Below are 26572 nucleotides of genomic sequence, written 5' to 3'. Positions count from 1 at the left end.
GAGGCCTCTGTGCATGCACAGAGGCGGGAGGAAAATAGGGTGCTGCCCAGCGCGTGCGGTCAGAACATGGAGCGTGAGAAACACGGACCACGGCAAACTGGAGATTGTAACGCAAGAAAAGGAACGTTAAACACTGCAGTGCTTGGAATTAGCGAACTAAAACGGACTGGGATGGGACGCTTCTCGTCAGGCAACTACAAAGTCTTCTACCCTGGAGGCGAACAAAAGGAAGAAATGGCGTGGCTTTAATGCACAGGCCAGTTAATATCAGTCCTGCTTCTAGAAAAACCTTTACTGTAACCATCATTCAAGTCTGTGCTCCAACTACAAAGGCTGAAGAAGATGAAATTGAAAGCTTTCACACAAGCATCCAAGAAAAAACTGACCACACACCGAAACAAGACATGCCGATAATTATAGGTGACTGGGATGCAAAAGTAGGAAGTAAAGCAGAATCAAATGGAAAATTTGTGCTAGGAGTCGGAAATGAAGCAGGAGATTGGCTCGTGGATTTCTGCAAAGCTAACAGCTGGTTACCTCCAACACATGCTTCAAACAACTGAACAGATGACTGTATACAGGGACATCACCAAATGGCAAATATAGAAGTCAAATAGACTATGTAATTGGAAGCAGGAGGTAGAAAAACTGTATTCTCTTTGCCAAAAACAAGACAAGCAACAGATTGGTACTGACCATGAACTGTTAGCATCAAACATCAGGGCACAGCCGAAGAACATCGAAAGAACTGTAGTGCCAAAATACAATGTCAGTGACATTCCTGATGGATTTAAAGTCCACATGAACAGATTGCATTGTTAAACATAATTAACTGAAAACAAGAAGAACTGTGCACTAAAACTAGAATTATTGTTAGGAAAGAATGTGAAAATTCAGTGCCAGAAGTAAAAAGAAAAGAAGAATTGAGATGGATGACAGAAGAAATCTAAAAATCGTTAGACAGATGAGAGACAAAAGTAAGAAGTGACAAAAATCAGGGTTGAATCCTGAATGCAACTTTTCAATGACTGTCACTTAGAGAACGATTACAATTGTCAGTGTAAGACTATAGAAGAGAACAAAAAAGAAAAAATGATATTCTACCAAAAGATTCAAGAAATAAAAGAAATTCAAACCTAGATTAGGAATGTTGAATGACCAACAAGTAAACACATTATTTGATGAGGAGAAAATAAACAATGTGGAAACACCAGAGTGAAAATCTGTGCAGAAGAGACAAAAGGATGACAGATACCTTTGAATAAGATTCCTATGAGGAAAAACCAATAATTCTAAAAAACAAAGTGAAAGCTGCCCTGAAATTATTGGGAAGAAATAAATCACCCGAGATAGCTAGGGTAACCATAGATTTATTTCAAGCCACAGGGAATGAAATGTCAGAATCCTAACAGGAATATGTCAACAAATAAGGAAAACAAAGTGATGGCCTTCAGACTGGAGACATCCAGTATACATCTTATCGTCAAGAAAGGAAATGCCAAAGAGTGCAGAAGCTCTGGGACCATTGGTCTCATTTCTCGTGCAAGTAAAGTGATGCTCAAGGTGATTCAGTGAAGGCTCTACCTTACATGGAACGGGAAATGCTGGATATTCAAGCTGGATTTAGAAAAGGAAGAGGCACTCGAGATATACTTGCGAGCATTCATTGGATACTCAAATACCCCAAAGAATTTCAGAAGGTTAGTCTATGTTTTATAGACTACAGCGAAGCCTTCGACTGGATCGATCATGAAAAGCTCTGGGTTGCTCTGAAATAAAAGGGGTGTGGCCCGGCAGTCAGTTGTCCTGATGTGTAACCTGTATTGTGGCCAGACAGCCACTGTCAGAACAGAATATGGAGAGACAGAATAGTTTCCTATAGGCAAAGCTGTTAGCCACGGGCGAATTTTATCTCTCTATTTGTTTAATCTCTATGCAGAACATATACAAAAACTAGGCTAGACTCAGAGGAAAAAGGAGTGAAAATTGGTGGAAGAAATATCAATAAGGTATTTAGATGACACCATTTTACTGGTAGGAAGTAGCAGTGACTTGAAATGACTTCTGAGGAAAGTGCCAAAGCAGGATTGCATTTGAACATCAGGAAGACAAAACTCATATAGAAGAAACATAATTTTAACATAGACAGTGAAGACATTGAAATTGTTAAAGGTTTTGCTTTCCTTGGTTCAGTCATCAGTTCACATGGGGACTGTAGCCAATCAACCGAAAGAAGGCTGAGACTCAGAAGGGCAGGCATGCAAGAATTAGGAGAGACCACCAAGAGCAAAGACGTGTCATTAGAGACCAAGGCCAAGATCACCCACACCCTCGGATTCCCAGTTACTACGTGCAGATGCAAAAGTTGGACCGTGAAGAAGGCTGATAGGAAACCAACTTGATCGATTTGAAATATGGTATTGGAGGAGAGCACCGCAGATACTCTGGACCACCAGAAAGACGAACAAGCCGGTCCCAGAGCAATTAAGCTTGAAACATCACTAGAGGCAGAAATGACAAAACAAACTGTCCTCCTTCAGACACATCATGGGAAGGCAGGGTTCTTTGGAAAAGACAGTAATGCTGAGAAAATGTAAAGCAGCAGGAGAAGAGGAAGACCAATTATGAGATGGATTGATAAAGAAGCCATAGGCGGGAGTCTGCAGGAGCTGACCCGAGCTGTTGAGTACAGGACACCGGCATCACTCATTTGTAGGGTTTCCAGGAGTCAGAGTCAGTTCGCTGCCATGTAACACAATGTCTGTGTCTAGATCTGGATCGTTGATACTTAGATGTCTATATCTGTATTTAACACAGTTAACCCTTGAACAATGCAGGGGTTAGGGGCGCTAACCCACTGCACAGTCGAAAATCCTGTGACTTGAGTTGGACCTTCATATATGTAGATTCCCAACTGCAGATTGAAAATACAGTTGACCCTTGAACAATACGGGTTTGAATTGCGCAGGTCTACCACGTCAGTATTGTTCAGAGGTCACAGAGTGAATTCGTCAAGCAAGAGCATGGACTCTGGGTGTAAGTTCGGGCTCACCACCCACTAGATACCTGGCCTTGGGCAAGTTAACTTATTGGTCTTATGCCTGTTTCCTGCTCTGTAAGACGAGAGTAGCAACAATACTTATCTCATTGGGTTGTCGTGAAGATTAAATGAGTTAGTGTATGTGTTTGTCGTTATCATCATTGTCATCATCCCAACATTTTTGAAGAATATCTTTAAAAGTGCTTAAAACCTTGTATATTAACATCAGAATCTCAGGGAGATGGGGTTGGTATGAAGAGAGAGATAATTTACTTGTTTATTATAAATCTCTACCGTTTAGCTTCTTAAATCAATTCATTCAACATTTGTTGAGCACCTCTTATATGCTTTAATTTTTAAGTACAACAATCAATAAAACAGTTTTTTTAATTTTTAAGTACAACAGTGAATAAAACAAAACAAATCTCTGGCCACTTATGGCTTACATTCTGCTGTGGGGTAACACGCAATAGACGAGACACGTGGGAGAGCGTGTGCGTTTTCACACATATGCGTATACACACCTACACCGTCAGTGGTGAGTGCGAGGGAGAAAAGTAACGCACAGAAAGGGGTAAGGACCTTTAACTTTCAGGGAGTGTGTGCAAGGGTCACATTTGTGTAAAGACCTCAAGGAGACGAGAGAGCCATGTGAATATGTTACATATGAGAGCGTTTAGTTGACAAGAAGAGCAAATGAAAAGACAGTGCAGCGAAAGCATAAACGGCATTCTCGGAGATCGACGAAAGAGGTTAGTGGGACGGGAGTAGGTTGTTGGAGGGGGAACAGAGGAGGGAGCGAGGCCATGGAGATGACAGAAATCCATCGCTTATAAAGATTTATGTCCTTTAGAGGACTGGTTTTTACCCCGAACGAGACAGGGAATCGTTTCAGCTTTCTCAGTTCTACTTCTGTTTGTTTAGCTTTCTTACTCTCACCGCAAGGTTGACAATAGGCTGCGGGAATATTACCTGAAATAAATAATCCAATAAAGAAAACGATTAAAAACACACATGGATTCTGATATCGCTGTCCTTAAGAACCTGTCATGGTCTTTGTAATCTGTTGTGTCACTTTAAATTTTGTTACTTGTAATTTAAAGCTCTTTATAATCTTGCCACACTGTTTCTCTTTAATCCCATTTCTTCCAGTTCTTCCAGACCTAGGAATAATTCTCCCAGTCCTAATTCTTCTAAACCTAGGACCAGTTTTAGCGTAGTTCCATTACCTATAATTTGGTCCGATACAAATAAGTCCGAGAATTTATATAATAGGCATTAAGTACATAAATTTTTTTTTCAGTAAATAAATGTTTTAGAAGTCTTCATTTAAATACTACTGAAGCTCTTAAACATGTGAATAATTCACTTTCATCATCTTACCTGCCAAGAGTCTTCATTGCAGAAAACAAAATCTGGGTGACCTGGTGATTTATTAAAGGGCAGTGACCAGCTAACAATGTTTGTTTGGGAGGGCCATGAAAGCAGATGTTGTTACGTAGCTCGGGACCCGGCATCAGGAGGGACGCCCAGGCGTACCGTGTAGCTGACCGGGCACCAGCTCTGTTGCCTTCGTTGCCCACAAGGTATCGTGAAGATGGGGATCAGTCGCTGACACTGCTGTTAGAGCTGCCGCAGAAGAAGCAGACCGTTCACCACTGTGCTCGCCAGACTACGCCGCAGCTCGCTCACTCTTCCTTCCAGATAGTGCATATTCGTGTGTGCTTGGCAATGCCCAGGCCATATCTAGAGCCTTAGCTGGAGTGGAGTCTGGGAAATGCTATGTGTAGTTCCCCGTCCTTTGCAGTGTATGGAGGTGTGATTGAGGGGTGGTTTGAATGAGATTTGAATGACAGTGGAGTATCCCTTTTCAGCTCTCGGTGTGGCAGCAGTAAAAATTTGGTAACTTTTGTGTTAAAAATACAGGGAACCAGCCACTTAAATTCTGGTAGCAATATGAATTAGTAAAACGTGTGGAGGACAAATTGACATTAAGTATCAAAATTACAAATGAAAATGCCCATTGATCTGATAGTTCCACTTCTGGGATTTATCTTCTATGGTCACATAGTTTGGAAACAAATGTCTGTCAGTAGGGGACTGACTAAAAAAATTACGTTATATCCACAAAAGGGGACGGACGTTCTGCAGCCACTAAGGAGAAGGAAGTGGTGGACTTTTGTGGACTGATCTGGAAAGATCTGCAGGGCACAGTAAAAGACGCAAGTTCAGAATAGAGTGTATGATATTCTTTGTTTGAGAGAGAGACCGAGACAAAGGGGGTGTGTGTGTGTGTGTGTGTGTGTGTGTGTGTGTGTGTGTGTGTAAACCATAGAGCATTTCTGTTTCTGGGAGAGCCAGAAAATGGGATTTGATGGGACACAGCTAGGAACCATGCATGAAGTATTTCTGAGCTATTCAGGAAGCGGATAGCTGTTTGCCTTGTAGAAAGAACTGTGTAGTTAAGCCACAGGGATGGAAAAGAATTGACACTTTTTGGATTTTGTTTTATTTGCCTACATTGCATACTAAAAACTAATTTGTTTTAAATTAGCTGTTGCTCTAGTCTACCAAAATATGGTTCTGAAGTAGAAAATGTAAGGCTGTGATATATTTCTCATTAAAGAGTTTGTATATTTGTGAGTAAATTAAGATAAGCATACTATATAAGGAAATTTTTCTAAGTGGCAGGATATTGTTTTTGGGGGGCTGTGTATTCTAACAGGTTACTATATATATTAACTTATTAATGACACAGGTAGCTAAAAATTAGAAATATGTCATCAATTACTTCTGTAAGTGAAATAGTGCTTTTCATTTAGAAAAAAGTATGTAAGTCATTTTACCATTTTGACTATTAGTTTTATATGTAGAAAAGATGTAATGTAAAAATGTGATTAACGTAAATACATGACACTAATATTAGTTCTTAGCTAAGAACTTAGTCCCTTTGTCCTCATGAAGCAATGCTTGTTTATTATAGAATGTAATTTGTCTTGACCAACATATAAATGTTAATACAGAGAACCGAATTTATATTTGTTTTTCTGCATTAATGGGCTGAATATGAGAAAATTATTAAAACTTTTACCTTAAATTGATACATTTTTTAATTGGGATTTTTGTGTTAGAATAGGTATTTTAGGAAATGGTAAATTGTTGTTTTGTAAGACTGTCTTATTAAAAGTTCTGCCAAGAGCCTTTTCCCTCATTTAAGGAACCTCATAAAATATCTTAACACCATATTTCTTTGTCTACTTGTACATATTTCTCTCTAGTATTCTACCCCCAATACTAGTGTGCTTTGTTTAATATAATCTTAGCTTAGAACTTTGATCATTCCATACATTACTTATTTGAAGAATTGAATAATATTTTATTGAAAACACTTGGCCGCGAAGATGGACCCTCAATAACCAGTCAGTCTGAAATCCGTCTGAGAAGATAGGCTCGAGGCATGTAGGGTAGGAGAACATGCCGCTTTTCCTAAAAGGATATTATAACCCAGTCTCGGTTTGGAGCCTTAAGTCAGTAGTCTCCAAAGCGGGGTACACCAGCCTATCTGTTTCAATATGCTAAGAATATTGGAAATTTTGCAATATATATCTTGGTACTAGTACATGATTTTAAAAGTTTGGAAACTACTGATATTTAGGTAATTTATTGCTTTGGGTACCAAAAAAAGCAGCAGTTGGGACCGAGGGATGAAGCATTTATAGCTCCCTAATTACACTTGGAATGGGAACGCAAACATTTTTGTCCCTAAATTCGCATAAGCCTTGATGGAAAATGTTGAGACATAAATGTGCTTAGAGTACTTCATGGACATTTATCCCAAATGAGTTGCATCTCTTTCCTTTGTTTTAATATTTCTACTAAGCTTGTATCCCATGGATAAACATTTCATAGTCTAGTGTTCTCTCTTAGATCTTTTGCCAGCTGAAAATGTAGATCCTATCAACACCAAAACCATGCCCTTCCCTTTCAGTTGATTGTAGTTTCAGGCCATTACACATTTGGTAGCTTTTCTCATTATCCATGGTACAAACATTTTTTTCCGATTGCTGTGTGCTGCATGGTACCAAAGAGATGCTATTTTCCTTCCTGTGCTTCTTTCATGTCTCCAGTACGTTGTGGCATGCATCGTATGAAAGACCAGCAAATGGCAATGGCTTTAATTTATGATTTGATGACTATTACTTATAAGTATTCATGTTTTTATCTCAGATTTTCAAGGTTAAAGCAGTCCAATTGGCTGAGAAACTTCTTCCTGCCTTTAACACACCTACTGGGATTCCCTGGGCAATGGTGAATCTGAAAAGGTAAATTCTCTTTTTAATGTGGCTATTTCTATTCTGAAAGAATCAGATTAATTGATTTTTTGGACCTTCTTAGTCTTAGGATTTCTAATGCTCTGCCCTTGCCATACATTTTAAGACTTAAATTGTTTTTCTCTGCATATATGCAGAAACATATTTCTTTAAAACATTTTCTGATTTTTAAATATGTTCTTTCAGTTTTTTTTTTTTCTTGTTCTCCTAAATCTGGATTTATCTCCCTCCCCTGTATGGTTATAAAATATTTACTTTTATTTATTTAGAAAGAACAAACTTTTGTCTTTAGTGATGTTTAGTTAACTTTAGTTCTTTTATTTTTGTTTTCTGTTTCATTGATTTCTGCGTTAGTTTTAGTATTTTCTTTACTTAGGGTTATTTCACTCTTTTTAAAGCTTATGCATTAGCAACATAGGTCTTTGATTTTAGAGCTTTCTCTCATTTTTTTCCCTAATAAACATTTTTTCCCTATAAAAATTTTAAAGCTATAAATTTCTCTCTAAGGACTGCTTTGGCTGCATCCCAGAAATTTTAATATGTTGTTTCTTCATTATCATTCAGTTCAAAATATTTTCTAATTTCTTTTAGGATTTTTCTTTTATGTATCAGTTATTTATAATTATGATGTTCAATTTGCCAAATGTTAGGAGATTTCTTAGGTATCTTATTGTTGGATTTATAATTTAATTTAATTATGATTATAGAAGATACTCTGTATAATTTCGGTTCTTGTAAATTTATTGTGTCTTGGTTATGGCTCAGCATATGGTTTTTGTTGGTAAATACTTGAATTCATCTTCTGCAGTTGTTGGGTGTAATGTTCTGTAAATATTAGTTAGGTTAAGGTAGTCGATGGGGTTGTTCAGATCATCTGTATCTTTTCTGATTTTTAGTTAATTGATTAATAATATGCTTGTTTATGAGTTGCTAAGATGACGTATTAAACTATTCTGACCATGGCTGTAGAATTGTGTACTTCTCTCTATTTCTGTTATGTTTTCATGTACTTTGAAGCTTTACTCTTAGGTACTTACATGGTAATGTTATATCTTTCTGATGATTTCACCCTTTTATATTATGATGTTTCCTTTTTCATCTCTGGTAATATCCTTGTCTTGAAGTTTGTTTTATCAGATGTTAATGTAGCTGTTCCACCATTCTTACACTATTTTCATGTATATCTTCACTCATTTTTTTTCAACCTGTGTCATTTAATTATAGTCCTTTTGGAAACAGCATATAGTTGGATCTTGCCAGTTTGACAAAATCTGCCTTTTAGTTCATTAACATGTAATTATTGATGCAGTCTGATTTAAGTTCTCTTTTTTCTTCATTTCTTTTTATTTAATGTCTTTTGAATGGATGAATATATTTTAGTTTATCAGGATTTTTATTTATTTATTAGCTTTTATAGTGGTTGCTGTAGGAATCACACTGTACATAATTAGTTTTTTGGTTAACAGAATTGATATTTTTACCACTTTATGTAAATTATAGAAATATTTCAGTCATACCTGTTCGTTTACACTCTCAGTAACTCCAGGGTGAGCTTTCTAGTAAAAGGTCCAGCCTCCTCACAGAAATAGCACCTTTGCCCTTTCATAAGTCTCCTTACTTAAAGAATTAACTGAGGCATCTAGAGGTTCGTATGTACTGGTTCCCTGTATTTGATCACCAGCCTTTTCTCTAAAAGTCCCAGCTTTTCTCCTATATTCCCTCATCTGCACATCTCTTTTAAGTTAAATTATTTCCTCCGCTCAAGATGCCCTACCCAATCTGTATCACCTATTAATATCTTAGTCTTCTACAAAAGCAAGTTAAAGTGCTCCATGAAGACTCTCTAATTTTCATAAGTAAAAGTAAACATCCTTTTCGCCGATGTCCTCATATCACGTTGATTGCAGTCGATGCTCCCGGGCCAGCAGCTTTGGGATCTGTCCTCCATATGACCCTCAGACTGCTGTGTCACTCGATTCTCCAGCTCGACCATAGAAGGAAATTCTGTTGGCACCCAAGGTTCAGGGAGGGGTTCTAAGAGGAAATCGTCTACTGTGATTTTGGATAAATAACTTAGTTTGGATCTCTTTATTGTTGCGGAAGTGGTAAGTGGGTAAAATTATGACCATTAAAAAGATTTTACACCTTAAAATTTGGAGAACTCAGTCAAAGGGGAGAAGAGGCTGGCATTTAACAAAGTTTTACTTCAAGAAATATTAAAATTTTAAACATATGCTTGCTTCTCGAATTTTTCAATCATGTTGAACTTTCAAGATAGTATAAGACTTCATGAATAAAATTTAAGGGGAATAACAAACTAGGAAAAGTGTTAATAGTAGTGATGGTATTAAAGGCATATGGGTGTCATTCTTAATATATAAATAGCTTTTACAGACTGTTATGAAAAATACCCACCAATTATTTAAAAAACTCTTAAAATACACGAATGGATAATTCAAAAAAGAAATACTGTTAAAAAAAATCTTCAGCACTTTAGTAATCAAAAAAGAATTTAGATTTAAATTCCATTTTCTTACTTAGAAAATTGACAAGAGAATGATGGCATTTAGGTTGGCGGAGTGAGGAAATGAAAACCACATTTAGTTTTTGAAATTGGAAATTTGAGTAACTTGGCAGGTAGACGGACAGTAGGTTTCAGAAACTTTGAAATATGCCTGACTTTTGACACTGTAATTTTACTTCTAGAAATTTATCTTAAGTGAAGTATGTAAAAGATTTAATTGTAAGGATGTTTATGGCAGTGAGATTTATATTAATAAAAATAGAATAAAACACATTAAATACAAAGGGGTGGCATGTCCATACAGTGGAATGTGACACAGCCATTTGAAATGATGTTCTGGAATGCGACCCTATTTTTGTATCAAATAAAACATACTCTGCCATGCTGGCTGCTCACTTCTTAGTAACAATCAGTATTCACCTTCTTACTGTATCTTCTCTTTCTTCTTCTTAGACTGCGTAGCAACAGTAAAATGGATTCCTCTCCTCTTTCTCCCTCTTCTTTCTTTCCCTCGCCCATTTCTGTCTGTCTGTCTGTATCTCTCTCTCTCCCTACCGACCCCTCTTTTTTTCCTTCACTTTCTTTTCTCTTTTTATGTAGCTAGATGTTTTAATTAGAAAAATAAATACATGTATTGAAATAGCATATACTTAATATGAAGTAAACCTTTGATTCCAGACCCCTAGTTTTGCAGGGAAACCACTATTAAAAATTTCTTGAGTCTCCTCCAGACGTGTTATGTTCTTATATATGCATACATGCCCCTGGACTGTTCACATGTTGTTTACATTTAACAACAGGTCTTTATTTAACAAAAGATTTAATGAAGTATTAGAGATGTCTCATTAAAATCAGGAACCAGACAGTGTTTAACATATTTCTGAAGGTTTTAACAACTGTAATCAAATAAGAAAAAGGAATAAAGATAATGGAATGGATACAAAATTTTAATTGTGGATCATATGATTGCTTTTCTGGAAAAAAAAAATATGATCAACTAAAAAACTATGAGAATAATAAAGGAGTTGACCAAATTGACCAGTTAAAAATTAAAACATGTTTTTGAACCCTGGGGATATCGAAACTACAGCAGGGTCATGTCTTAGTAAAGACAACTGTAGACCTATCTTAGGAAAGCCTAAAAGTAATCCTTGAAAGGACTAAACTGCCCACAGTTATTTAACTGTCTGTCAAAGAAAATTGAAAATGCTTTAAGGGAAGAAAATAAAATTCAGTTATTCAACAATATATTTTCATACTTTTCAGAATCCAGTAAAAAATTACTAATGCAGAGAAGCAGGAGAATGTAACCCATAATAAGGGGGAAAAAAACTGTCACACAGAAACAACAGAGATGATGGAGATACAGTAAAGGACTTTAAAATAGCTATTACAGTCACGCTCAAGGATTTAAAAGGAACTGTGAACATAATAAGAAGAGAGATATTTTTAAAGAACCTAATGGAACTTTTAGTGTTGAGAAATATATGAATTAAAATCACTTGATGAGCTTACCAGCAGATTTGACACTGCATCAGAAAAGGTCAGTGAGCTTGAAGACAGAGCAATAGGAACCACCCAAATTGAAACACAAAAAAATAAAAGGGACACAGCCAGTGACCTGTGGGACAATATCAGATATTTAACATATGTATAATGGAGTGGTTTGGGCTGGAGGCAGGAGGAATGGCAGAAAAACTATATGAAGTAATGACCAAAAGTTTTATGAACTATAAACTCGCAGACTCCAGACACTTGATGAAACCCAAACAAGATAAACATCCATAAACCTAATGAGTGGCCGAAAATCAATAAAAAAGAAAAAAAAGTCTTAAAAACAACCGAAGGAAAAGAGACTTTATGCACAGGGTTAGAGGTACCGCTTGCTTCGTGTCCACAGCAGTGCAAACCGGGAGACAATGGAATTCCTCTTGCAAGTGCTGAAAAAAGTCAATCTAGAATTCTGTAACTACTTTACAAAACTATAACTATTTTACAAAACTGAAGGTGAAATTGCCATTTTAAGACAAATAAAAAACTTAGAGAATTTATTGCCATCAGGCCTCTTTTACCAGAAAGGTTAAAGAAACTTTTTAATGACAGTAAATGGGAAGGCAGATATACATAAAGAAATGACGAGAACCTGCAAGAGTAAATACGTGAGTAAATGTGAATATGACAGTTGAATTTGAAACATCATAGCACTTGCATGAGCTGGTTGGTTTTTGACAGCTCATCACCTTTTTATAGTTGGAGCTTTTCTGCCCTCAGTATTATATCTTGTTATTAGGGATTTTCTTATTTTTTTGAGTTGTTAGACTATATAAAAGTATCAAATTTAACATTTTAGATTGTTTCTGTGAGGCTGTGCATAAAATATGTGAAAGATCTGTTTAGAATTTAGTATTTTGAAAAGTATTTATAAATGCACTGTGAATGCAGTTTGGGGCCAAAGAGTTTTTACATGCAAGAGCAAGCTGCCGGACTCCTAGGGACTTTGTGTTTGTACTTGATCACAATGTAATTCATTTGTCATGCTGATGCCTAGGCAATCTTTCTAAATGGCATGCTTTAATCCCTTAAATCGTATGTTACATTCCTTAAAATCCTTTATGACTTTTCATCACACTTGGAATAAAAATTTTTAATTTTACCGTGACCTTACAGAATTCTCACGTAGTCTGGGTTATGCCTACCTCTGCGACCCCCTCCCGTGCTCCCCTTCCCGAGCTCCAGCCACACCGGCCACCTTGTCTTCCCTCAGGGCCATTGCGTTTGCTGTTCGCTCTGCTGGGAAGTCTCCTCTTCCACATCTGTTCATTCTTCGCTCCTTCTCATCATTCCGGTCTCAGTTCCAACTATGTCCTTTCATAAAGAACCTTTACATAAAGAACTTTTCTTCTAACTTACTTTTTTCACTAGTACCCACTATTCTATTTCTCCGTTTAATTTTCTTTATAAGAATTATCACTGTTTAAAATGGTCTTATTTATTATGGGAGCAGGAATGTTATATGTCAGGTTTACTACTGTATTTCCTGAAGTGTGGTAGGCATCTACTATTTGGAAATGAATGGCTACCCTACATATGTATTCATATTTCTTCCTTGGTTCTTACTTCTAGCTACCAAAAAAAAAAAAAATCTATTAGTGGTGCCATATTTTCAAAGACAGTGTAAAATAGCATCAAACAATTAAAGAACTTTAAGCCAGATAGTGATATGTCCTGGTGGCTATTTTAATGTTTTCTCAACACTCAATAAAATATGGCATATTGAATTGGCAGTATATAAGTGCATATAAAATGAGAGAAAGACTTATATTTTTACGTCTTCCTCAAAATAGAAAAGACCCTGGAGAATAGTTTAGAGTTCTGGTAGGAATAACCCATGAACTCTGCTACTTGAATAATTAATCTAGACTTCCTGTTCCAGCTGTGGAATAGCTTATATCAGATTAACCCTCCCACCAAGAACAATGATAAAAGCTGGACACAGTGGTTTGAGGGCACTGGAAAGCAGCTCACTCAGGAGGACCTCCTAAGGGAAGTTCATCGCCATGTAAACATTGGCTTTTTCTCTGAGGGCAATTTCCAAGTCACGGAGTAGGATGGTAAAAGCCAAGCCTAAAGTGGCAGGCGTTTAGGGCAGAGGAGACTGGTCCTGGAGCTGCCAGGTGGCTGAGACACAGGGGACAAAATAGCAAGAGAGGAAGAATTGCAGAGGAAAAACCAAAAAAAAACAAAAATTTATGTACAAATATTCCTCAAGTTGTTGGCTGATTCTGTGCTCACGCTTAGAGCAAGGCCCAAGCAGAAGATGGCAGTTAGAGACTTAAGGGCAAAGGACAGCATTTAACAGCCACGTGGGACTGGGGAGACAGGTTAGCACTGAAGGCTACCAAGGTGACGGGTCCCTGGTAAAGACCTCAGGCTCCGTGCCAAGACTGCAGAGGCCACTCCCTCGCAGTAGAGGTGGGACTGAGCTGGACCTCCCCTAACAGGGCCCGAAACCAAGGCAGCCTGCCCGCGTGCAGCCTGCGTTTCAGAAGAAACTAACTTCCTGAGAAAGAAAATATCCAAAGCCTCTACACTTTTTTTTGGCTTCCGATAAAAATTACAAGACAAGCTGGAAAAAAAAATCAGGAAGATATCCTAAAAATGCATCTGCATGAGTCACTGTCAAAGTTTTCTTAATAGCAAAATATTAGAAATATGCTAAATGATCACCAGCAGAGGGTCGATTGAATTATACCTATTCATGAGTTGTGGTAGTTTTCGCAGGTACCGTAGCATCTGGGAGTCAACAGTTCTTTATCGTATGGTACAGTCCTGACCATTACAGGACAGGTTACATCTTGGCTCCCAGCGCATTAAGTGCAAGATGCACCGTCAAAGTTTGAGACAACTCAGAATGCTCTCACACATTTTCATGTGCTTCCGGGGCGGGGCATTTCAATTGAAAGTCATTAATATCGTGAAATCTTGTACAGATGTTAAAAAAATGAGAAAGTTGTTTATGAGGTGATATAGGAAGACCACAGAAGTATATTGTAAGAATAAAATGCAAGGGTCAGAGCAGTAAGTGTACTTTACTATCTGTTTTGCTTAAGAAAGGAAAAAATATATCTCGATTGCTTATATATGCATAAAAATTATGTACTAACACATAGGGCTACTAAGACATTATCTGTGAGGCCTGGCGGCATGAAGAGAGAGAGATTTCTGGGTGAAATATATTTACCTTATACTTTTTCTATATAGCTTTTTTAAAAAAAATATATTAACTATTCAAACAAATTTTTAAAAATTTTAGCTATAAATAAGCTAGTGTGTTAGATATAGTAATTTCTAAGAGATTTATTTAAAGTTTATGTGTTCATTAAAAAACGTTTCGGTGTTTTTCCGCCTCCCTCGCCTTTGCTCCGTGCAGCGGAGTAGGACGGAACTGGGGCTGGGCCTCCGCGGGCAGCAGCATTCTCGCTGAGTTCGGAACGCTGCATATGGAGTTTGTCCACCTCAGCTACTTGACAGGGGACCCCGTTTACTACAAAAAGGTCAGTTTCCTTGCCTTCTTTTCTTCGTTTGTTATGAAAGAGTCCGAAAAAAAGATTTACCGAAAGACTGGATTAATGCTTAGAAAATGTTTGCCTTCCTGGAAATGTTTATCAGGAATGTGGCCTTCATTTTCTTTTTAAATTAGCTAAAGAAATGTCCTTTCTACTTAGAACATACCTAAAATATGTTCTGTTGTTTGAGAAGTTGTAACCACTAGTGAGTGGGCTTTTAAAGATTTCATTGCCATCTCTGTTCAGCATTGTGCCGAAATTCCGAGCCAGCACAGTAAGGCAAGAAAAGCAAAACGAATGAAAGGTTCAAGAATTGAATTGGAAGGGAAGAAAGAAAACAGTCATTGATCACACACTGCGTGATTACTTACCTAAAATCTGAAGATAATCAACATTTAAATTCTTAGAAATAAGAGCTTAATATGCTTTTTGAATAAAAGACTAAAAATCAGTAGCATTTCTCTGTACCAGCTACAAGCAGCAAGAAAGTATCACTTTACAAAAATGTTCATCACGTGGTAAGAACATAAGTGTAAGTTTTCTACAAATAAATATAACAAAAGATAAACAAAGTTAAAAACTGTTTAATAACATTGAAGAGGACCTTAATGGAGAGAGAGATCATGTTTATGTACAGTTAAACAATGTAAGAATTTCAGTCATCTCCAAATTGATCTGTAGCATCAAGTCAATACCAGTGGAAACTCTAATGGCTTTTTTCTTCATCTTTTTATGGTAACCTGATTTTTAAATGACGATCATATGTCATTATAAAAACGAGACATTTAAAAAAAAATAGAAGTACTTCTCGACCACCACACACAAAAAAGGCAAGGGCGATGGTATAGATTTCGAGTGAGGAAAAAACAAAGCCTGGATTAATATAAAACCACAATGACATTAAGTTTTGTTAATTGCATTCTTAATTTTATTTTGTTTAGGTCATGCACATTCGGAAACTACTTCAGAAAATGGATCGCCCAAATGGTCTTTATCCAAATTATTTGAACCCGAGAACAGGTCGCTGGGGCCAGTGTAAGTATTTCTGGTACAACTGATGCTTTGTTAAAAGGTCGCGTCTGAAAGCTTTTGTTTGACGTAGTGAAGAGTAAGCGCATGTAGCGTGAGAAGCCCCCAGTGTCTGACCCTGTGATCTGCTGGTGCCATTACCTTTGGCAGGTTTCTAATCTCTTGTAACTTTAGTTTTCCCACTTATAAAATGGAAACATTAACAACCTGTCTTACAAGAGTATTTTATCTCATGAATGTGTAAGTACTTTGTTAAAATACGGTGTGGCATTTATTTGCCAAGGGTGGTACTTGAAGCCCCTATTTACAAACACATCTTCATATAAATAAGGGTATCGCTTGAGATAGGTATTTACTAAAGGAATATGAAGAACAGATGAGAATCTTAAATTATTAGAAAAGACAGCAGAGTCATTCTTTTAAAAAGAGGGTATCAGTGTCTTGTTGATAGGCTCTTGTGCCAAGTCCTTGCATGAACCTGAAGATGGAGAAAGGCTATGTAGGACTTAGTCGGAATTCGGAGAGCCCCCTGGCCCGCGGGGCAGCCAGATGCACTCAGAGCAGCTGGCCTGTGCTGTGATAGGTGGTGCAGCAGAGGGACACCCCGACTGCGACGTGAGCTGTTTGCCGCGGACTTGCCTCTTGGGCTTCTCTCAAGGACAGTGTCTTTTGCGTCATCAAAGGAAGGCAGATTGGTCAGTGCAGGTGCATCTCTTCACGGATCGGGGAATACATCGCCATCTTCTGGCTTCTCTTACGTGCTTTTCTTTTCCTTTCCCAAAATCCTTTACATGTAGCTCATCTTCTGGGTCTGATGATTCTGAGACCGAGTGGAAATGATACTTTCTGAAAAAACCAAACCCTGAGAGGAGCATTTCTAAAACATAAAAATGTACTTTTCTTATTTTAGATAAGGATGACGGGTTCGGATGTCTACTCAGTAATTTGGGTGAAGTTTTTCCCCTTAGAGTTATATTAAGATTTGGGAATATTCTAACATGAGAGGTATTTTATGTTCATTTTCCTCCTTATATTATAAGTCAGTATATATTCTATATGATATAACTGACTAAAAAGCGAAACCATAAAAGTACTCAAAATTGGTTGATTGTAATCAGGAAAGCCTTTTCTAAGCATGCCACATAAAGCAGAAGCTATAAAGAGGAAGGCCTTAGTTTTTACTATAATTAAACGTTAATCTCCTATAGTTAGTTCGTAACAAAAGGCAAGTAACAGGCCAAGCAAATATCTTTGAACATACTTGGAAAACAGAGTGTTTATAGCCTGTGTGATGCTGGTGGGAAAGTAAAATGGTGCAGCCACTGTGAAAACCAGTCGGACGTTTCCCCAAAAAGTTAAACGCGTGGAGTTCTGTGTGATTCAGCAGTTCAGCTTCTGGTATATACTCCAACATTTGCAGACAGGGACTCACGCAGACACTCATATGCTGATGTTCACAGCAGCACGATTCACAATAGCCAAAAGATGGAAACAGCCAAGTGTTTATTACGGAATAAACATGGAATATTATTAACCCATTAAAAGGGGTGAAGTTTTAATACATGCTTACAACATAGATGAAAATCGAAAACATGCTAAATGAAAAAAGGCAGTCACAAAAAGGAGAACTGCTCTATGAGTCCATGTATATCAAATACCTAGAGCAGTCACGGTCATAGAGACGGAGTGGATTAGAGATTACCAGGGGTTCGGGCGAGGGGGGACGCAGGTTATTACTTACTAGGTACAGAGTTTCTATTTGGGGTGACGCATAGTTTGGAAATAGTGGTGATGGTTATTCAACATTGTGAAGTAATGAATGCCACTAAATAGTACACTTAAAAAATGGTTAAAATGGCAACTTTCATGTTATACATACCGCAGTTTAAAAATTGCAATAAAATAATTCTTCCTTGTGTTTCTCCACAAAAAGCATTTACATTACTTCGGAATGTCTTCACTCTCAGCAGTTATTAATTTCAAGAGTGTTGTAGAAAGCTGGCCGCTGGTTATTTTGGCACGGGGTCTGAAGCCCTGTGGGAGCCTCTCAGAGTTCTTTAGCAGCTGCAGCGCTTGCTAAATTGTTCAATTTGTTCCTTTTAATGTTTTTGTATATTTTATGTCAGCTTCTGAAAGTATATCAAATTCCGTGATCTTTGAGCAGTATACATCTGTCATATCTATAAATAGTCCGCAAAACAAACAGCAGATTGAACTGAAAGTTAACAATTCAGCTTTGGCTAACTGTATTGTAATTAGAATAATGATGATGTCTGTGACGTGCACATAGCAATCACAGGATAATTACTTGTAATTACCTTCAGGAAAAGTACTTGGCAACAGATAGAAAAGAATATAGGAAGATTTAAAGGCACATCATTAGTTTTTTTCTTTCTTTTTTTTTGCTTCATTTATTTCACTAGTTTTCTGTGTACAATGCTTGGATTATGCCATTTAATGACTACAGTGAAGAAAATATAAGAAATTGGTCATTACTAATTCATTAAATTTTATACTTCTAAATTAAAAATTGTGGAAAACAAGAACGAGTATAATATTTGGAGTTAGAAGACTAATTCTGGCTCTCCTGCTCAATAATTTAGATACTTTTTTTAACTTCTCTAAGCCTTTGTTCATCTGTTCTAATTGTACTTCTTTAATAGGATGATAATGTGGATAATATTTATGAGATGATATCTTTGAAAATGCTTCATGAACTATAACAATTGATACAAATATTAGTTTATTCTAGAATTTTCTCTAAGAACACTTTAAGAAATAGCTCCTGTTAGAAACCTGCCATTAACTTCATGACATTCTGAGGTAGATTATGTGAAACTGATATTTATTAGTGCTTTATCGTGTGTTATCAATTTCTAAATATCAAAAGGACCTTGGAGTGACACGGTTCATCAAATTTGACACCTACCGGGCGTGATTCAGTGGTTTAGGTAAGGAAGTCCGACTGCCGAGTGACAGATCCCATCATTGCCGTGCATCTCAGGCCTGCTGTGGGTTCATTTATTACGTGTAGGATCTTCCACCGGAGCCGTGGTCTAGACGAGCTGCAGAGCCTGTGGGGCAGGACTGAGCCTGCATCCTGTATCCTAAGTTACATAAGCCGAGTCTGTAAACCCTGGCGGTGATCCACAGATCTCAGACCACCTCCCTGAGACCATGATGCCAAAGACTTCTGCCTTTCTCTGCCTTTTTCCCCTGTTATTCTGCCTTCTTTAATTCTTTGCTTTCTTTCTTGCTCATCTATTCTTTCCTTAGATCTACAACATATCCAGAAATATACGTATGAGGCCAAAAATTTAAAAAGCTATATGTGTTATTTTAATGACTCTTACTTATTTTAATGACTCTTACTTGTCTAAGGGCCATGCTCCAAAGTACCATTTGTGTCCTTGAATCACTCCATGCATTCTCTCTGAGTGAACTCCTATGGCTCAAATCCATTTTATGTGTTGATAGCTCCCAAATGTATGCCCCCAGTTAAGCACTCTCTGGGTTTCCACATATCAAGCTAAAAGAATATGGTATAGTCGAGAAACATTGTTAGATTATTTTGTGTTAATAATCAGCACTTAAATGCCAAGAAGCAGATTCAGCTGAAGGGTTGAAGTTGAAGATAAACCACTGAAAGGTCCATTGTTTCCCCACTGATTTGAAAAACCAGTGATAACACTATCTGAATACTTGAAGGGTTATATGTGATTTTTTTCTTTTCAAGGAGGGAGAATGTGAGTTTTGAAACAAAGTCCAAGGATGTAGGATGAGATTTATAGAAAGTTAAGGATAAAAGAGGATGGTTATAGCCTTGGGAGTTAGGTGTTAAATTGGAAAGGTTTAAAAGTATAGATGGGCTAGAATAAGAACATACCTAGAGAAAACAAATATGTACTAATAGCTGTCTAAATAGTGATCGAGGGCATCAAATTCAACAGCTTATTTTATTATGCAAGGTGATATTACAAAAGAATTCTTGGGCTTTGTGTGTGTGTGTGTAGATTTATTTTAATTTACTGTCTATATTGCAGAAATCACCATTAACCGTCCTGTAGAAAAATGACCTCTTTTTGGCTAACATCAGATTTAAGGATCTCTCTTATATTTAATCTTATAGTTTATATAGTTAAAGCCAATAATATGTAAAAGATAATTATTTTCAATTTTGGAAATGTTTGGATGTGTGACAATGTACAAACTATGTGACTGAAGAAAAGACTACTAAATATGTGAAATACCACATCCAGCAGAAAAGGATTTTCTAGAAATTGGATACACGTGTAGAGGAGAGTGATTATGGTATACTCTTACTGGACTGCATTTGAAGTATGTTAGAAATAGGTCTGTCAATATAATTTTTGAATTACTGACCTGTAGTACAGTCATTATAAATGGAAAAACATCGTTTAATTGTCTTCTGTCTTCTCTTCTGTCTTGCATTACAGATCATACATCAGTTGGCGGGCTGGGAGACAGTTTTTATGAATACTTACTGAAAGCTTGGTTGATGTCAGATAAATCAGACCACGAGGCGAGAAAAATGTATGATGATGCCATTGAGGTAATTATTGTCAGAACATTTACCAACTTAACCTATCGAATATATGGGGCATTTAGTAGTGACAGAGGAACATCTTATATTTTATGCTATGCATTCCCTGTAGAGTTTGTTAGTATTTTAATTTAGAAACCATAATAAGTTTTCCTTTTATTGTGGTACTTTAAAGAAATTGTTAAAGGATTTACTGTAGCATATTTATGTTTGAGAATTTATTTTAGTTACTTTTAGTTATTATCTATAGGGACTGGAAAACTTCTGACTTCACATATATTTTCATAAATATTCTTTCAAATGACCCATTGAACCTGCACATCGAGAGCCTTATGGGGAAATAAGGGCAGAGTACTTACAATAGTATCTTCCACATGCCGGGCACTGTTCTGACTCCTTTTAAATATGTGACATTATTTAATCTTTACTACCATTTACACAGGAGGACCTTAAGGCACCGAGAGGTTAAGTTACCTGTTGAAGGTCACTTATCTACCAAGTGATGGAGCCTGGAACCGGGCAGTCTGGCTGCAGAGCCCGTGCTCTCGAACACCGTGCTTTGTTGTTTCGTGTTAACATAAGCTCGTAGCACAGTGTTGTGACAGTTTAAAATTGGAACAGGTTTCATTCTTGGAAACACTTACATGCGATATTTCCAAGCAAAAACTGGAATGGAAAAGTGTGTTAACTACTTAGTTATTTGCTTTCTTATCCAGTGTCAACATATATCCATTTAATGATTTTAACCACTTTTTAAAAGTTGTATATTTTATATATACTACAAACGTATACAATTCTGCTTAGAGTCATTGATCAGTATTGAGAGTTACAGTTGTTTTGTCTTTAAAGTAAACTAAGGATCTTATTACCTACTTTATCTCTTTAGTTTTTCGGGAACTAATCTTCTACAGTTGTTTACACAAATGCAGAGGAGTTGAACTAATATGTGGCATATAGTGCTTTGCCCATTGTAGGCATTAGATAAATGTTTCTTGAGAGATTGTGTTAATTAAGAAATTGAGCTTAATTGTTATGTAATCAAGAATTTACGTTTTAGTATGTGACTTCCAAAATTCTTTATGAAGTCTTATATTTTGAAAAGTTGGAGAGTTTTATTCTGTTATTAAACTTTAAGCCTAGAAATTTTTATGATCTAAAAATGTCATTCTCTAGGAAGAATGTAATCTTAGAATCCTAGTATTGAAAATAGCCCTTAGTCATTCCCACCAGATGGTGGATTCCTTGAACGCAGACTAATATATCAATGTTTCAGCACCTAGTACAAGTCCTGAAACAGTAGATATTCAATAAATATTTGATAAATAATGAACATATTTAATATTTTTATTTTGAGAAAGTGTGACATATATACCATGTACTCATTTTTCTTCATAGTTTGCTGCTTTCTCGTAGTAGTTTGAATCTAAAACCATTTTTTCTTTTACTTAATTCTGCCTGTCATCTTTTGAAATCATTTATACTTTGAAAGGCATGATATCTGTTTTGAAAGTCAATCTCATGAATTAAAATTATTTTCCATGAATCATCTGCTATATAAGTTATATTGCCTAAAATTCTTTCCATATTTGTTTTCTGTGTCCTGTTTTTATTAGTTCTTAAGTATCAAATGGGCACCTAGTGTGTTTTTAGATAACCACTTGGCCAGCTTTCATTTTGAAACATATATGAAATTTTTTCAGTTTTGATAATCTTTGATAACAATTATATTAGGAGACAGAGTGTATACAGATTGTAAAATCAGTGACATATGGAATGCATGGAATAGATAAGAGTACATTGAGATTCATTCTAATTTGAGTAAATCATTGTTAAAACACGCCTTTCTGAGCTCGTCGGTACGAATTATTCCATCCTCATTTCGTCCTCCCCCACACTCCGGTACCCGTGTCCCTGGTTCCTGCGACGGAGTTTTCTTTGTAAAAATTATGTACAGTTATAGGTTTTATATTCTGATCAAGTTTATGTTTAGTCTTTTATAAATATTAAGAAAAATATGTACCTCTTTAAAGGCCCTTTTGGAGCAAGAAAGTAAGGCCAATATGTGTGAAGTTTCGTTTAATACTTAAAAAAAGGGCAGCGATACTACTCTTTACTGCAGTTCAACAGTTTGCATTTTATATAAGTTGAACTCTTAGACATTGGTCATATTTTTAAAAAAGAGATCCATACGAGAAATTTCAGGCATCTGTACATGACTTACTGCTAAAAAATCCTGTTTTTACCTACATTTTTCTTTAATCCTTGTAGGTCCATGGGGATATGTTTCATATCTTTTAATTATTGCATAGTAAGATTTAGGTTATAATGAACAGAAATAACAAAATGACAAAAATATTACACAGTGGTTTAGAATCAAAACTATAGCTATCATTCTTTAGGCATTTATTGAATGCTTTGCATGTGGAAAACACACTCAATGCCACGAGGTCCACAGAGATGAAAAACGTTGTCCCTATGCTCAAAACACTAATCTTTATTTGTGCTTCAGAGTTTTAACTATGGTTAAAAAAAAAACAATAAAAATTTATAATCCAGTGGTATTCCCTTATTTTGCTTCTCAACCAGTCCTTACTCCCCATAATGGGTCAAATACAGTTATCTGCCATTTATTTATAAAAATGACTTATTAAACACTTATCGAGTGCATATTACAATCACTGGCCTTGTGGAGTATAAGATGATGAATGAGGCATAGTTCTCATAGTTCTGTAAAACATTATTATAAAGAATATAGAATAATTTTTTCCACAACTGATGTTACTGAGCTTATTAGACAACATCCCACAGTAAAATGTGGGTTAATTCTAATTCTTTTTTATTATCAGAAAAGTATGGTCACTAGTCATATAATAAATACTTGACACCAAAGAGAACTGAATTAATGAAACTTTTTATACTTTTCCATAGACTTACCTCTAGAGCTAGAAAATTAATCTATAGCCCCTCTCAGCAATGTGGGTGAAAACAGTCCAAAGTAACAAAGCTCTTAAAAATCTCATTTTTAAAATTAAATGTAATTGTTGGACTCTACTTTGTGTTATATTTAATATAAAATATTTCTCTCGCCATTGCCATGTCTTTTGAGTAAAATTGACATTCCAGGAGGGTGGACTGCGTTTATCACACGGGCTCTCTTAAACGCGGCTCAGCTTCCCAGATGCCGATTCTGCAAAGTAGGGGACTAAGGAGTTAAGTTTGAACTCTGAATTAGTTTCATAAGCTCTATCACGTTGCCTCACCTAATGGTGCCTTTTTAAAGTACTTTGACAAGAGGTGTAGTTAGGTGGAAAAAGAGAAATCATTTTAATTAATTATCAAAATTACATTTTTCTGATTAATTTAGGTATTCTTCCTATTCAGTTTTTGATGTATGAAATAGAAAATAAATCAGCAGAACCTTTTGGGTTCTAACTTGTCATCATGATCTCAATTGACTGATTATTATGAATTTCATTTAGCTTCAGAAGACAGATAATCTTCAGGCTACTCACCTCTCTTCTACCTTGTCTTATTATAGTAGCAATTGGGGTATTTGTTCAAATTTATGCAATTTGATTACTCACTCTAAAAATTAACTGCACGTAAATTAAGCCTTCCAGTTTGGGTTAGTTACTGCTTTATGGAATGTCACATTACCAAGGTTTTATGATAGCCAGAAGAATTTAGTAAGGTTGAACACTAACATTTTGCTTCTAAAATTCTGAATATCTCCTCTTTTTTGTAGGCTATCGAAAAACATCTTATTAAGAAGTCCCGTGGGGGTCTTACCTTTATTGGAGAATGGAAGAATGGGCACTTGGAAAAGAAGATGGGGCATTTGGCCTGCTTTGCAGGGGGAATGTTTGCCCTGGGAGCAGATGGTTCCAGGGATAAAGCCGGTCATTATTTAGAGCTAGGGGCGGAAATTGCACGGACTTGTCATGAGTCATATGACAGAACTGGTAAGAATGTTAATAATGCTAATTACATAGTCCAAAATAACCTATAAGTTAAAAATATTCTGGGAATTAGAAGGAAAATATTAGGCATTTTGACTTCAAAATAGTTTAATACAGTAAGTCATCTTCTTAAGAACTTGAGTTTTAATTGTGGAAATGTATATTTGTATTATTTCTTTTTATTTCTTAATTTTATTGTTTTTGTTTAAAAAAGTTTTAAAGAAGTTTTAAAGACAAGAAAGTAAGCATTAGAGGACGCATGGGGTAACATTATTTTAGCAGCTGTTAAGAATCCATTTAGCCATTCATTTCAGCTTCTATAAAAACAGTTACCTTAAAAAGGACACAAAATTGGCCTTTGCAGGTTACTTGCCTTTTCCTCTTATGAACATAAGAAAACCAAAAAGGAATAGTAGTTACACTAAATGTGTAATGGGTATTTAGGGGACTGGTAGTTTGTCTCTTAGTTCATCAATAATTTTTGAGTTGCTTGTGCCCTTAATTGAAAACATCTTCTAGCATCGCTTTAGGCAAACGTAATATTTCTGAGCTTCAGCATCCTTACCTAGAAAATGAAATGATTCTCAGTGGAGACACAAATTAGTACTTGGGGATAAAAACTTTTTTTTTTTATGTATAAAGCATAGATATACATATAGTTGTAGATAGGTAAACAGAATATATTATTAAAATTTCATGGAGAAAGAAGGCAATCAGGTTTTTATAAAGCCTGGAAATAGAATAAAAAACACTAGAGCTTCCCAGATTTTCTCTGGCTTTAAAAATGTATGTTTCTATATGAAATAATGGATAATGAGTTCTCTGAAAGACTAAAAACCTGTGATTTCTGTTTGTGATTTTGGAAGTTGAATTGTTGCTTTTATTAAATAACTGAATTTCTGTTTTAGGGTTAATTTATCATCAGGCACCAAATATGATTGGCTTAAAATTTATTGTGGTGTTGAACCTGTCAAGTTATTTTTATATAATAAGGTATTGAACTTATGGTGAAATTGACCCTTCGATCCCTTCAGTAACTAAATCAGGGTTTCCATTTCTTAACAAAATATAACTGAGTCAAAAGGACATTGAAGCAGATGTTATTTTAGGATAGTTGAAGAGTGGATAATACAGGTGAAGCCAGTGATCTGAGTTACAAACAGAAGCTAAATTATGTTATTGCGTTAATACAGAGTATTAATTATATATTTAAAATATAGCTCAAATTAGTAAAACATTGAGTTCCAGACTGGACATTCAGTGCTCGTATCAGGACCCATGATAATAAGACTTGTCGTTATGCAGGTACATATAACATGTCCAGTGGAGGTAAGATCCATTGAACATGGAGTACTGGACATATTTTAAGAGTTTTTACAACTATTTTTTTCCTAAAGGAAGTTAATGGGGAAGGATGCACGAGGATAGTGTAAGTCTTCCCTTACTATTAGTCCTGTATAACTGTGGTCAGATTGCCTGACCCAGAGTATTCCTGTGCTTTTTGTCTTCCGTTCACCTGAGTGTGCCTGCTTTTCCCCCTCAGCGGGTTCTGCCTGTCTGGGAGGACTCAACGTGCACGGCGTTTCCTCAGGGCTTTGCCAGCCCACCTGTGCCTTCTTTAAAGCTGTCTTTTATTGTCTTACTTCTGGCCTTTATCACATTCGATACTTTACTTAATTGCTTTTTATTTGGGCATGTCTCTCTCCTTTCTTTACCTACCTTTTATAGACTTTTTGCATTCTCTAGAGTTTTTCATACCTAGGCACTAAATTATTTATGGTTTTGATTCACTGTTTACTTACTGGATTCATGGTTTTTCTTTTAGAAACGAAATAGCAAATATAAGTGAGAGATTTCAGATAGGGAATAGAAATTAAGTGCAAGGTAAAATGTTCTAAAATTACTTTTTACAACATTTCTTAAAAAAAAAAAAACGGCCAAAATAATGTCATATGTATATAATTTAGGCTTGTACTTTTTTACTTACCAACTCTCCATGAGTCAAAATTGTATTTTTCTGGTATGTTTTATTAGTGAAATTATGAACGACCAATGAGAG

At 36.1% G+C, this 26572-nt stretch overlaps 1 protein-coding gene across 2 annotated transcripts in view; it reads left to right on the top strand.

Annotated features, from left to right (window-relative positions):
• The window catches only part of MAN1A2 (mannosidase alpha class 1A member 2), an 88800-nt gene that overhangs the window by 49034 nt on the left and 13194 nt on the right, over positions 1-26572 (top strand). For both annotated transcript variants that reach the window (XM_016160877.2, XM_016160875.2), the window contains exons 6-10: positions 7268-7362; positions 14826-14949; positions 15903-15996; positions 20448-20563; positions 24300-24516. In XM_016160877.2, the coding sequence (XP_016016363.1) occupies positions 7268-7362; positions 14826-14949; positions 15903-15996; positions 20448-20563; positions 24300-24516 (646 nt within the window). The remainder of the gene's footprint in view (positions 1-7267; positions 7363-14825; positions 14950-15902; positions 15997-20447; positions 20564-24299; positions 24517-26572) is intronic.

This window comes from Rousettus aegyptiacus, unplaced genomic scaffold (genome assembly GCF_014176215.1).
Source record: "Rousettus aegyptiacus isolate mRouAeg1 unplaced genomic scaffold, mRouAeg1.p scaffold_m13_p_17, whole genome shotgun sequence".
Classification (NCBI taxonomy): Eukaryota; Metazoa; Chordata; class Mammalia; order Chiroptera; family Pteropodidae; genus Rousettus; species Rousettus aegyptiacus.
This window is presented reverse-complemented; position numbering and strand designations above follow the sequence as displayed.